This window comes from Crinia signifera, chromosome 6 (assembly GCF_055691185.1).
Source record: "Crinia signifera chromosome 6, ASM5569118v1, whole genome shotgun sequence".
Classification (NCBI taxonomy): Eukaryota; Metazoa; Chordata; class Amphibia; order Anura; family Myobatrachidae; genus Crinia; species Crinia signifera.
This window is the reverse complement of record NC_139222.1, coordinates 173,281,887-173,296,773: the sequence shown is the minus strand read 5'-3', so window position 1 is coordinate 173,296,773 and position 14,887 is coordinate 173,281,887. Positions and strand designations below refer to the sequence as shown.

Sequence of the window (14,887 nt, the reverse complement as noted above, 5' to 3'; positions counted from 1 at the left end):
GTTGGGGGGTCCTGAGGACTGAGGTTGAGAAACACTGCTTTAAAGTAATAATAAAACTGAAAAATATACACAAATTTATTGTGGAAATTTGTCTCTATATTGTATCAAATAAGTTTGTACAACACTAGGTCTGCCAGTCTGTGCCGTCGATGCACATTTAATATGGAGGCAGTGTGATAGAAATGTAGATAAAACCCTCAGTCCATGTCTGACATTATACCACATGGAAAGAGAAAAATACATGTTAAGGACGGAGTCTATTCATTAGGCACGGCCCCCTAGGCAACTTGCTGTGAGTAGCAGCAGTGAGCAATTCAACATTGTTCTGTATAAAGACAGCTGATCCGAAAATCAAGCATCCCCCCCATTCTCTAACACTGCTACTTTGGTTGCAGCAAAAGTTGGTGAAAATTAGTTCTTTTTGTGAACATGTCTATGAAGAAATCATCCTGCAGGGAGATCTGAAAGTTTCCTTTCTCACAAATTGGACTTATGCTGTGTACACACGGGGGAGATATATTGCTCAGCCATATATTGCTGAGCAATATATGGCTGAGCAATATATTGCTCAGTTTCTACTTTACATCAGCGACCAGAGATGGTCGCTGATGAAAAAGAAACTGCCGGGGGGAGCCCGGCAGTGGTAATCAGCTGGTCGCAGGAGCATGTTCCTGCGACCAGCGATCACCACAGGGGCAAAAACGGGAGCGCGCACCCGGCGATATATCGCCGGTGCACACTCCCATTGCGGGCAATATGGTCGCTCAGCGACCATATTTCCCGCGATTTTGCACTAAATCGCCCCCGTGTGTACGCACCTTCAGTTCACATACAGGTTACAGGAAACATCATCTGAAGATGGCACTGTCATGTTCTGAAAATATACTATATACTATATAGTACTTTTGAATCTTGGTGAATTCAGGTCCCTGTACTCAGGGCCTTCTTTTCGTATGGGCTTAATAGGCACTTGCCCAGGAGCCCCATGTGTATAAAGGACCTAGTGTTCTCCCTCCCACCACCTGTGCAGTAAAGGAGCGGGCCAGATCGGGACTGAAAAGTTAGAATTTTTTTTTTTGTAATGAATGGCTCTGATACTTCATTTCTACAAAACTAGGTGAAAATGTTAATTTTATCATAATATTGTAGAAATGAAGGTATAATGAATAGACTCCTAAGCCCCTCCAGCGGCTGCAGGTAATCGGACCAGGGAATATTCTGTTAATTTGGCTGGGGATACATGCATAATAACATTTCACAATTGTTCACCTGTTGCAACTTACTATTTATTTTTTATAGGCAGATAAAAGAGATCCACAAGGTAACAATACAGTAACTGGATTTGAAGAGCTTCTTCAGAAACAGCTGAAGGGGAAGCAAATGCAAAAAGAAATGGCGGAATTTATCCGTGAAAGGTAATCATAAATTTGTTAAACTCTCATTGCATGTGTCAAATTTCAATAATGCATTTACTCTGGGGCCAGTACTTGCTTTAAGGTGCCCACACACAGATAGATATTGGATCCAATCCGATATCTATCAAATTTCCTTTGAAATCCAGAACACTTGTGATCATGGCCACACAGAACGATTGAGTAAACAATCAGAGGGTCCATTCAATCGTTCAGTGTGGCCATGATCAGGGGTGTTCGGGGTCTGCCGCTCTGCTACTGATTGGCTGAGAGAGCTGCCCTATTCATATGAAATCTCCTGCCGCTGCTGCCCTCTCTCTGTCAGTGGTCAGAATCTAAATGGTTGCTATGGGCAACATCACCTCTTTTCACTTTTACTAGAAGCTTTATTTAATATGCCTGTTAGTGTGCAGAGTCCCTGACTACTCTCATGAAGTGATATGTGAGACAGGATTTGTTGTGGGCAATATTAGTTACACTATATGAGATGTCATCAAAACATCACACTCACATCTACTCAGGGCCGGCGCCACCACTAGGCAGGACTAGGCATTTGCCCAGGGCGCCGGCCACTGGAGGGCGGTACTGAACCGCCGAGGTACCACAGAGTGGTACCAGAAAGCAGGGAGCGGGGAGCAGGTGAGTATGTAATCCTCCTCCCTCTCCCCGACCCCCATCCCACCCGTTAATTAACGCTGCCCCCCGCGCCGGCTGCCGCCCGCGCCGGCTGCCGCCCGCTTCCTGCTCCCCGCTGGGGGGATTTCAGCGCGGCAGTATCGCCCGCACAACCCCCCGTCCCGTATCGCACCCGCCGAACCCGAACACCCCCCCCCCCCGCAGTATCGTCCGCACCATCCCCCCAGCGGGCGCGCACGGGGGGTTTTGCCTGGGGCGGGCGGGGTGCTTGCATCGGCCCTGCATCTACATTTTGAACATCTCATTCCAAAACCTTGGACGATAACATTTAGTTGGTCTCCACGTTGATGCTACAATAGCCTCCTCTCTTCTGGGAAGGCTTTCCACTACAATTTGGAACATGACTGTGGGGTTTTGCAATCATTTTGGCACACTGATCTTAGGTGATAAGACCTGTAAGTACTTTATATTTCCTGACCCCTCAGGATTCCCTCCTTCGGGATGCCGCCCTCTGTATTCTGAACGCCGGTATCCTAACCGACGGTCATCTGTGTGTATCATAGGCCACATACTTTAGGCCATGTAATGTATTGTAGTTATAAAAATACTGTTATTTTACTCCATATATTTTATTCTGCCTTTGTATTGTCTAATGAAGATAATATATGTATATATTCTATTTACAAACCAAAATAACCCTGTTCACCATATCCCAATGAATTATGCAACAAAAACCCTTTCTTCTCTAACTTCAGTCATATTCATTTCTGACCAGATCCAGCTTCTGTTTTAAAAAACGACTGCAAAATAATATCCATCCACTGATTAACGTTGCAGTTACTGGAAATACCACTTCTATCTGCTCTTTCTGTAAATAAGCCTCTGCTGTTACAGGAAAGACCACCCACCTATCTCTGTTACATCTGTAAATAACTCTGTTACTAGACTTGTATTTTTCCTCTGCTGTCTCTTAATAATCCTGTGTTTATGGAATTTTCTTTCTCTTTATCATCTCTAAAAAGCTGGAAGGACCAATTTCTCACCATTTTCTTTAAAACATTTGCAAACGACACTTTTAACTAAACTGTTTTAGAACATTATTAAACCTGTTCATTTAACTTGTTGAGAACGTTAAATCGTGTACCCTCGCAGGCTTGCTATGTTTCCGACATAGAGTCTTTCTTCGCTTACTTTCAGGTTACTATTCCCCATAGCTGTCCATGTGGATAGTGTTCTGAGGCATGTTATGCTACCCTATCATCTGCGGTTACTGTAAATGGCGGTTCCAACTTGTTGAATACTTATTTACCTGCTATTATACTTCTTTCCTCTCTTCTTACATTCTTGTCTTGTGTTTCAATTTATAGAATAAAGATTGAAGAAGAATATGCAAAAAACCTTGCCAAATTATCACAAAATTCGCTGGCATCACAGGAGGAAGGGTGAGTTGTATTAATATATATGAAGTTTTTTAGAGAGAAAATACACCGATAATAACAGTAACAGACTGGATTCATGAGCTGGCATAAACAGAACTTCCTATCTGAAATGACACTGATCGAGGCAGTCTGACAGGGATCCGGTTAGCATACCAGCGGTCGGGACGCTGGCATTTAGAACGCCAATGCCGGAATTCTGACAATAGTGAGAATGTGGCTGCCGGGATCCTGACATTGCTCACAGTGCTGGAATCCCATCCGTCTGCATCCAGATCACAGTTTAAAAGTCGGGGGGGAGGGGGGTGCTGGCCAATTGGCCTCCGGCAAATTGAATCTTAAGGCTTCAACACAGGTGTAGTGATGTAATCCTGCCTATTTTTTGTGTTGGTTTTGGCTACATTTGATTTGGTGTCACCCACTTCCATAAATTTTTCCAGGGCCACCAGTACACCCCTAGAAGTGGGTTAGAGGTAGGGGACGGTTATGGTTTGGAACAAATGGGGGAGGGTTTGGGTTAGCCTATGGACATGGAGGGTTAGAGGGTGGGGGGGTTTGCATAACTACATAAAAGGTGTTGGGATGCTGGTGTCGGATTTCTGACCACCGGGTCACGATACCATCCAGTCTGACTTTTACACTGCGAGATTGCTGCTGATTCTGCCTTTTTCCTAATGTTTATGCTGCTGGCTCTACACAAGAATTGTCAGGAGGAGGCTTCTGCGAATGGAAAAAACTAAAGTAATAAGTTAATTAACAAATGTAAATGTGTTTGTATCATTGTATCGGAGAGTGTGAATTGTACATGTTTACCTGCAGCTATGTTCCCTGTAACAGAATAATCCATGCACCTGCACTGCTCTATTGAAATCTGCATAATGGGTTAGCAGGATTATGAAAAAAAAAAAACAGCTCATTTTAACAACGCTAAATCAGAGAGATTGAAAAGCAATCCAGACTTCCCTGTTTTCATTGGCCCGAGTAATGATCTTAGTGTGTGTGCATTGTGTGATAAGGTTTCAGCGTTATCTCTCCCAGACTGGCTCTTTTGCTGTATTGCATTAAACCTCCTGGTTCCAATCCCTGTTCTTTTTTTTTTTTGGGGGGGGGGTGTTGTCGGAGCTTTGTTGCCTCACGCAGGTTGTATTGGTCACCTTCAACTGGTCTACTAAGTATTTCCTGATCTTTTATCACCACTTTGTTCTTCTCTCACAGTCTGTTTTATGTATGGATAAATAATATAAAGTATGCTTAAACCATATTGTTTCATGTCGGGTGCATTGCACATTTGGAGATAAATGCAGATCTCCACCTGTATTCAGAGTTGGCTGTATCTGTATTGCCACCATTCATCCTCTTGTAGCCATTATAATCAGCAGGCATTTGCTTGGTGCAAGGTACCAACTGATCTCTGCATGCGCTCAGCTATGAGAAACCTGCAATTCTGTTTAAAGATTGACGACATAACACAAAAGTACCAATGCCCAGTTACAACCATTCCGCCCTCCGAGAAGCTGGCTGAGACGTTTGCAATGTGGAACCGTCCGTAGTCGTTCAAAGTTACATATGCTCAGTTTGCAGAATTCACCCACACAATCGAACAAAATTTGATATTTAGAATTTGTATAATATTACAGTTAGCAGGTGTGTGTTTGTGTGAAGGGGTCTATGATGGTTAGATAGTGACACAGGAAAGGGCACACGAGAGTATGGTGTGTTAAGAATCCAGGACCCAATTTCTTAATTCCCCACAGGGCTACTCAAAGAGAACGAATTGTTGTGTCAAGGGAATATGCTGCGCTATATAAGAAACTGTTAATAAATAAATAATAATAATAATAAATAACCAGTTGAGATGGTTAAATGGAAGGAGTGCATCATTCAGATGTTACTGCATTGAGAAGATGTTTTCCTTACATTTTAAACCATTATGCTGCTCAAATTTGTTTGCCAAAAATGGCCACAGCTGTGGAGAAGGTTAGTGTGGCCTTGGTAGGGCTGCCCTTTTGAACTTATTATATAAGTGTGCTGCAAGGGAGTAATCACCAGGACTTAAAGTGGTCATGCAGAGGTGGGGGAACTCATTTCTCTATGCCACCTAATTAACCCTCCTCCCCTCCCCCCATTAGGCAGACACAGGGCCATTGGTAGGGTTTTTGGGATCCTCCTGCAAACTAGAATACTTTTCTGTGAGAACTACAGTGCTAGGCCAATGTGGAGGTTAAAATGTCCCACCTTACCATTAGAGGTGGTGGAACTCCGTTCCACCCCGTTCCCCCTCACTTTAACCCCTGGTAACCACCATAAGTGCAGGGAGTGCTGCTGCTATGGGGCCCACTTTCCCTGCCAAACTTATATGTGTTCTATACATTCAACATTGGCATATACAAAAGTGCCCACATGCATCTATTCTCCGTGTGTTGCAAGTCTCATTAGACCGATAAAATTGTGCAACTTTTTCCATTACAATCCTAGTGAAACAGACAGGATGGTGCTATAACTACCATAATCCGTGGGAAGTGGGCAAGGCTAAATGTCTGGAATTGCGTCACATAGACGGGGCCTATTGATGAGTTAGTTAGTTTTAATTCAATTAGTATCTTGTAATATCAGGTATATTGTCTGCCTTTTGCTGTATTACAGTTTGAATGCTTTGGAAAATAGAGCAATTTTCCACCAGGGGAATGGTGGGAAAACAGATGATTAAACGCCACCATGCTGGTACACCCCTTCCCCACTTTATACACCTTGCCGTAAGGAGTAGGAAGGCACAAACTTCCTCTCTCCCAGCATTTATTTTCAACACAGAAACCGAATAGCGCACAAAGCCAAATTGTTATTACTACTGCTGGGGACAGACAGATAAACCCTTTAAAATGATATATGGACTCCTGATAATGGGTAATTACAAGTTTACTGTGTGGATGCCTGTGATGCATAGACCATACGTTTCACATTGAGCTGCCTAAAGAGTTTTCAGTTTTCTTAATAGAACAGTAGCCATGAGCAAAACGTTTTTAATAAGAATTCACAAAGTGGAAACTGCCTTGTTTCCACTACATTAATGCCCTTTTAAAAAAAACACAAAAAACCCCCAATTGCTTAAGTCAATTATCTGTACTCAGTCCTTTTATATGTGTATTTGTTTTATAATGTTTTTTATTTTTTATTTGCTGTTGTAAAGCACTGTGGCAGAGGGGAATCCTCACACAGTTGAGGGAAGGTTTCATATTCTCGACACTGTACTTTTTGTTTTAAATGACTATAGTAATCCTTTGTAAGAAGCTATTGTACTGGCTCTGACTTTTTTTGGCTTGATTAAAAATAGTGACTTTGGCAATTCAGTCTCTTGGGCATCTGTCGACATTCATTATGTTGACCACTAGTATTCGACAGGCCAAAGGTCGACATATAAATGTTGCAAAAAGTTTTTTAAATTTTTGGGTGTCTTTGTCGACATGGTCCCCATTTTAGTGTGCCGCTCTGCTCGCCATGCTTCGGGAATGGTGCTTAGCTGTGCTCAGCACACTATTATATCCCCCCTTTCATGTTCACTAGGATGGTAAAGTACGAACAAGTCCTTTTTACGGTCTACCACATCCCAAGTTTCTTATCGTCACCTGAAACCTTAAAGGCCCCCATACATTTGGCTGACTTGTCCTAAGGACAAGTCGGCCCCGACTTCCCCTGAGCTCTCCCGGCAGCTCCCCGGGTGAGCTTGATAAGATTTGGCACGTGATGTGCCATTTTTTACATGTGATAAATGATCCTAACAAACCATCATGGAGGCTATGATTCAATATTTTTTAGACTTTCTTCAGAATCAGCAGCAGGACTTTTGGAAAGAAATAGCTGTCCGTCCTTAAGGAATTTAACCAAGGAAGAATTGCCCCTGAGGTAGTGGCAGCTGCTTTATTACTCCCCAAAATGCGTGTCTTAGTTGATGAAGAGGCCTTTCTCAACACTTTTGAAATGGTTGCTAACCACACAAGCATGGTCCAAAGATTCATGGGCAGTATAGATTATCCTGCCTCTAACTGGGAAAGCTGCATATTTCAACCTTACCACAGGGGATACAAAATGTTATGACTAAATGAAGGCTGCTATAGTGGACTATTTTGCTCTCTATCTGAAAGCTTCCCAGCAAAGGTTTAGGTCTGTACCCTATGATACTAATGTGAGTTCTCAGCTCCTAAGCCAAAAATTGGCACACCTTGCAATTAGTTGTCTTTGCTCAGAACATACCTTTGTCCAGCTGGTAAAGCAGGGTTGCCGACTTGCATAAAATCCTCTCCGGGAGAAGCCCGGAGAGGAATATTTCATGACGAGTTTGGGGGCGGGGCTTAACGATGACGTCATTAAGCCCCGCCCCCATTACAGCAAATATCTGAAAAAAAACTGATCTCCATGGAGGGGGCGGGCCTAAAATGACACGATTGTGCCATTTTAGCTCCGCCCCCTCCTCTGAGACCCGCGGATTGTGGCATTTAAATGCCGCGATCGGGGGGCTCAGTGAGGGTCCCCCTGATTCCGGGGGGAGGGTTGCCCACCCTTCCGGGGGCCGGGAGGGGGGACCCAATTTTCGGGAGACTCCCGCAAATTCCGGGAGGGTCGGCAACCCTGTGGTAAAGTTTGTCACATTGGAAGAATTTACTGGACTTCTTCCTGCCAATATTGCATTTTGGGTCCAGTGTCATTGGGCCAAGATTTTGCAGTCCACTGTCCAGCAAGTGGGAATATGCTTTGCTGGCAAGTGAACTTTCCTACTTGATCAGGCCAGAGTCTCCCTGCCTGTATCTACAGCCTCCTTGGCGCAAGATGTCACCACACCTGGATTCAAACATGAGTCATTTGCCTCCACAGAAGACACCTCCAGTAAAATCTTCTCTATATGCTGGGAGGATTTCATCAGTCAGAAAACATTCTAAAGATGGTATGATGGCCCTTAGTTTCCCGTAAACCAGGAAATACAGAGCTGGTGACTTTCCAGGAACCGCCAGCTCAGGTGTGTTCATTATGTGGCAAAGCTGGGCATCAAGATCAGATGTATACACAGAAGGACTGCTTTTCTTTATTGCTTTAGAAACCTGCCATGTACCACCTTGAATAATATGTACAGATCAGAAATGGACTGGTCGGAGGTAGACTGGTCAAGGGCTTGGAGGACTCTAAGTCCCTTTGTATCATGATAGTGGGACCCAAAGTATTATCGCTGGAGATGTTGTTGCTTAACAAATCCACATCTGTTTTGTACATGTAGATGTACAGGCTTATCCAGCTGCTGTGGTTCCCTTAAAAAAATCAGGGGAAAGACTGGCGAATTACACGTAGGGGTGCGTATGTGAGTTAACCGCCCATATATCAATAGATCACCATTGGTCTTACTTTCAGGCTGTTGTCTTGCTTGATGAACAGTTGCCCTTATTTCCATAGTGGCTCTACTCACTGGATATGTGTTTATTTCTTGGGTGAAGACCCCTAAATCTAAGAAACCAAAGAGAAAGTATCACATAGACTTACTTGTGATGTTTCGGTAGGAAAGACAAAATGGTGGTGGATTTAAACAGAAAAGCGCTTAGTGTGTAACCAGATGAAAGAAAAAAAAAACAAGGATTTTATATCACCATTTAACAGCACTGTTTCCAATTTTGATTAGCAGGATTTGGTGATACCTGTAATAATAACCACCCTTTCACAGGATATGTGACAAGGGGGTACAACAAAGGAAAATTATCCTTTAAAACATATGGATTTTTAATAAAAGTCCACACTTACAAACTGTAGATAAGTAAAACAGCATGTATAGGTTCCACAGTGGCAAATACAGCAACAGGTGATAGTGTAGTAAGGTGTAGATCCACTTCAGCAGTCCAATAAAACGACCGGTCCGGAACAGGGAATTTCAAGACCAGGGATACCGTGTCACCTCCGGCTGCCCGCACACCAAGGAATCCTCCAAAAAACGACACTCAACGCGTTTCGAAATCCTTCTTCAGGAGTGTGTATAGTCCAAAAGGGGAACTAGTCCCTATTTTATAGTCCCGCGTATAGGGCGTACACACCTGTGAACGCCCCCGCAATGATTATCAGACTGGATTTCCCGGTTCGCGTCACAGGAAACAAGATGGCCGTGCGTGTCACAGACTTTCTTTGAATGGAACGCGGAAGTAGAATATAGCCGGCAATACGCGGCGATTCATCTCCTTCAGCAAGATTTTATTGCAGCTCCGTGTAGAAAAGGAATGCTACGGCCATCTTGCTTCTAGATCTGATTTTATACATACATCAATTGAACTTTTCTAAAGAGAAAGAGAAAAATACATGTCAATAATAATAAAAAAACAAGTTGATAAAAAACAACAACCACATAAAAAGATAAAGAAAAGGCAAGAATAGTGGTGCGACCTGGCTTACAACAGAAATGGTTTGAGTTCGAATTCACCGTTGAGTCCCTGTGGTACCAGGGTCCTCAAACGGTGAATCCACTTCATCTCTGTTTTGGAAAGTCTGGCTTCAATATCACTGTATCTCCAACTAGGAAGCACCTGTTCTATGCCCCAAAAACGTTTTAATTTGCATGGATTAGATCCATGGTGATCTTTAAAATGGGTGGATACTGTATGGGTTAATAAACCCTTTTTGATATTATATATATATATGTTCTGCAAGGCGGATCTTCATCTGCCGGGAAGTTTTCCCGACATATGTTAATCCGCACTCACATTGCAAAGCATATATCACTCCCTTGGAGTGACAAGTGATAAAATGATTAATTTTAAAAGTTTTACCATCTATTGTAAAATCGATCTTTTTTCTTTCATCTGATTTTACCGTTTTACACATCAAACAAGTCCCGCAACGGTGAAAGCCATTTGTTCTTGTGCTTTTCCGTATTGCTGTTTCTGATGAACTTTTTACGAAATGGTTACTTAGATTGGGTGCTCTCCTATAAATGAAATGCGGTCTTTCAGGTAACATTTTGGATAAAACTGGGTCTCCGTGGAGCAACTTCCAATTATCTCTGAAAACTTTTTCTATTTCTTTATGGCGGGAATTATACTGACTGATAAACGCAAACTTGTAAAGACTATTTTCTTCATCCTTATTTTTGGTTTCGTTTTTAACAGTTCGGATCTATCTATTTCAGTTAGTCTTAGTCTTGATTTTTGTAAAGACTCATCAGAGTAGCCTTTTGCTGTCACTCTCTCCGTCACTTCATCCAATTGTTTATCACAGATCTCAGGATCTGTGCAATTACGCTTCACCCTAGTATATTGGCCAAAAGGAATAGCGTTGAGCTAGTTACAGTGGTGCTCACTGTTTATATCGATAAAGCTGTTGGAATCTGTAGGTTTTCTATACGTTTTTGTCTTAATGATGTTATTATCAACATAAATTACTAGATCCAAAAACGATATTGATTCTTGACTCCAAATAAAACTTAAATTAATTGAAAATGTGTTTAAATTAAGTAGATTAGTAAATGTTTCGGTAGGACAAAATGTGGTTCACCATAACACTATTAAATGTCCATATTGTGCATATAAATTCTGATGTTCCTGTCCAGGCTAATGTGCCTATGGATGCTGATTTAGCTCATGTATTAGTATGCCCATTAATGCTGATATTCCGAACAATGCTAATGTGTCTGTTAATGCTGACATGCTTAAGAAATCTAATGCATCTAGAAGCCAGGTGGGTGTCAGTTGCAGGCTACTCCCCATGACCCTGGGTATAGTGATGATAGTGTCCAGATAAGTAGTATGAATGAAGAGGTGCTATTGAATCTACTTGTGCTTCAGGATCATTTAAGAAAGGCCTAACTGTGGAAGATCCTGCCCTGAAAAGGGCCTTTTAAAATGTACTTTCAGTGATGAGCGTTATGTTATCCCATACAAGTGTGTCGTCCTATATCATGCCAAACAGTTCTCTCGGCAGGCCAGTACCTACGAGACTCTTAGTGTTTGTTTGTTTTTTGCTGAAAAAGCAAATGTGATGTGACTAGGACTCACCAGGACACTGGGCTGATCAATCCAACATTTGTGTATCTGTGTGCAAATTCCTATAATGCAGCAGCCGTTGCTTTTTCCTTACCAAGTTTCATCGTGTTTCCTATATAGACTTAGTCGTACCCATCCAGTGTGTCATATCAAATTTATCAGCAGTCTTCTGTTGCGTCCTAGGCGCAATACCAGAATTGTGTGGGTCCTTGCAATGTTTATCTCACACTGTTTTGTATTGAGGCTAGATGAGATAACATTTATGGTAAAATTAATATATCCCCATTTTGTGTTGCTTAGAGATTTCGTACTGTGTAGACCAAGACAAAAATGGGGGAGGTGGTCCAGCAGCTAGTCCCCTTCAAAAAAGCAGGTTTTGGGTTGACCATTTAGGACATGATATGATGGTGGAGAGAATAACCATCTGTTCTTTTTTGGCAAGGAGTATATGCGGAAATGTCTCTGTTTTGTGGCGATTCTTCTCTCCCAATCTTAAGGGTCCCCTTTGACAAAATAGAAGTTGATTTAGTAGGTCCAATTGAACCACCACCATCGTTTGGCTATAAATTCATTTTCGTTGTGGTTGATTACATCTAGAGGAATTTGCCCTGAGGGCTGCTACAGCCAAACAGGCCAAGACTAATGTACTCCTGTTTCTAGGATCACGTGATCCAAATAAAAGTCTTACTGACTAAGGCCCAAATTAATGCAGTGGGTCTTAAAGTTTTTAAAATCTGTCAGTACCTCAGTATATCATACCCAAACTCATGGCTTAATGCAAAGGTTCAATCGCAAACTGAAGTCTATGCAAAATAAATTTATAGAGACTGAAAAAATATGGAATTTGCTGCTCCCCTATGTGTTTGAAGGGCCGGTCTTAAAATCCCCAGATGTTGCCAAAACGCTTGTAGGTCTGCTGAAACTTTGGACATGGAAATGGAACTATTTTTTGTCAGGACTTTGATTGTATTCTGTATCTGAGCCGAAAATTGTGGTGGATGAAGAATGCCTTAGCATAATTATTGGCCGTGAAATTAACAGGTATGTATCATTGGATAGACAGCAATTAGGTCAACACCACTAGGTTGACATGCATGAAGGTCGAAATACAGGAAGTTCGACATGCATCAGGTCGACAGTCAAAAGGTCGACATGGGGTTTTTCACCTTTTTTTGTCCCGAATGTCGACACAGTCGACATGGACACTAAAACGTGTCACGTTACGTAACGCAACATGTCCCCTCGAATGCCTTGCTGTGGCAACACCATTTTTTAATTGTCGTTGACTTGTAGAAGCCTTTGGGCTTCAATAGAACTGCCCCAGCTATGAAGGATCCAACAAGATCCCTCCCAACATCCCAGCAGGCCCACGTGTAACTGGACGCATGCACAGATAGGACCCTGGGTCCTAAAACCTTATTATCAAAAAGGATAGCTCTTACTGCAAGAGTTGTCATCTGCTATAATCTTCATGCGGATAGTGGCGAGATACAGTGCAAGCAAAGTGTAATGCTTGCTGCATCCTGCCCTGTATATAGATCGGTCTGTGTTTTTATTCCACCCCCTGCCAGCTTCTTCACAGCACTAGAAAGCTACAGTATTGATGCATATGCAAGTGTAGGCCAGTGGCATCATGTATTTCTCTGATGTTCCTATGCAGCTCTAATTACAGGCTGTAATGAAAGGAAATACACATAAGTAACGACATATTATTGTGATTTAATGAAGCTTCTACAACATACAGTATCAGGTCTCTTCATTACATGGTGACACCGAACACTGAACATAAAGTGTAAATGTTAGCACACAGCCCCCCTTGTGGTGTCACTGTGGATTGCAGCTGCATTCATTACTGTGCTGTGTCAATAATATCCCTGCTGTTTTCATACATGATCCTTTTGTTAAATACAAGAAATAGTTCCTTGCGTGGAACTAAGAGATCAGAGGAAAATGAGCGTGTCTCTAGGGAATTACCGCTTCTAAACACTTTGTAAATGAGATTGTATGATTGTATGAGGACAAAAGTACCATGTGATTCTATTGTAAACCCTGTATTGTGTTTAATCACCACAGCTTATGATTCTTTACTATGCCTTGCTATAAAATAATTAATTGGTAATATTAATATTTTTATAATGGGCTCTTTGCTTCCTATGTCTGCTCTGCCCCTAAGTGCTTGCTATCGCCGCACTGGATGCAGGACTGACAAGCATTGAGATGTATAGTACCGCCGGGAGCGCCCAAAAGATGCTCCAGGGAGCACTGCCACAGTAACACTGCCTGCAGGATAGGTCCATAGGATTGCGATGGTGCTGTGCACAGAGTCCTGTGCATGCAGCCCTAGTTACAGAATGCGACATCATTGTGTGGTTGACTTACCCACTATACACATACTGTACCTCATGACCACATTCCGACGTTCCCAGCAATGCCTGATAATACCTGAGATGTCAGCAGGGTTATGATTGAGGGTTGCTCTCATTTGCAGACTCTGACATTGACATAACTGATTAATATTTGCTGCAATGTATCTGGGCTATGTGCAATAGCCTGTTCCTGCCACTGTGAGAAACATTATATGACTGGGGGTTGTGTCTCGAACCAGGGCCAAATTAAGGTCTGAGTGGGCCCCAGGTCCACAAATTTATGGGGTGTATGTAATAATTACTAGATATATAGGTATTGTGCCTAAGTCCACTAATAACATTAATACCCATATCTTCACAAGGGATGCATTCAAAATCCCGTCTGGATCAAAATACCGACAAGGACAAAATCCCGACATTTAAAATCCCGACAAGGTCAAAATACCGACCATATAGAATGTAAAGGTGAAACAGTCAACATGACTTTCGGTCGACAGGTCACTAGGTCGACATGTTTTTTTTCACTGTTTTTTGACCCAACAGGCGGTATTTCATGCCCTACCATCCACTAGGGTGTGGTGGGAGAATAAAAGTGTGCCGAGCGCAGTGAGGCACCGTGCCCGAAGCTTTGCGAGCAATGCGAGGGGCTGCGGTTCAATTCCAACTGTGTCCATGTCGACATTCGGGTAAAAAAACTGTGAAAAAAACCCATGTCGACCTGTCGACCGAAAGTCATGTTGACTGTTTCACCTGTGCATTCTATATGTCAGTATTTTGACATTGTCAGGATTTTAAATGTCGGGATTTTGTCCTTGTGGGGATTTTGACCCATTCAGGATTTTGACCCTGTCGGGATTTTGACCGCCAGGATTTCATACCGAATCCCTTCACCATGCTAAGAAGCAGAGTAATGGTGCATGGGGCATCTAGTATTCTTCTTTGCATTGGCTCCGTACTGGAGAAACAGTATCGAGAGATGATGTCACTTCTCACAACACTGCACTGAAGTAAAGCTCCATGGCTGCCACTGTATATAA

General features: G+C 42.5%; 1 protein-coding gene across 2 annotated transcripts in view; it reads left to right on the top strand.

Moving 5' to 3' along the window:
- Positions 1-14,887, top strand: part of GAS7 (growth arrest specific 7) — a 368,988-nt gene that overhangs the window by 328,468 nt on the left and 25,633 nt on the right. For both annotated transcript variants that reach the window (XM_083148154.1, XM_083148153.1), the window contains 2 exons: positions 1,300-1,415; positions 3,416-3,490. In XM_083148154.1, the coding sequence (XP_083004280.1) occupies positions 1,300-1,415; positions 3,416-3,490 (191 nt within the window). The remainder of the gene's footprint in view (positions 1-1,299; positions 1,416-3,415; positions 3,491-14,887) is intronic.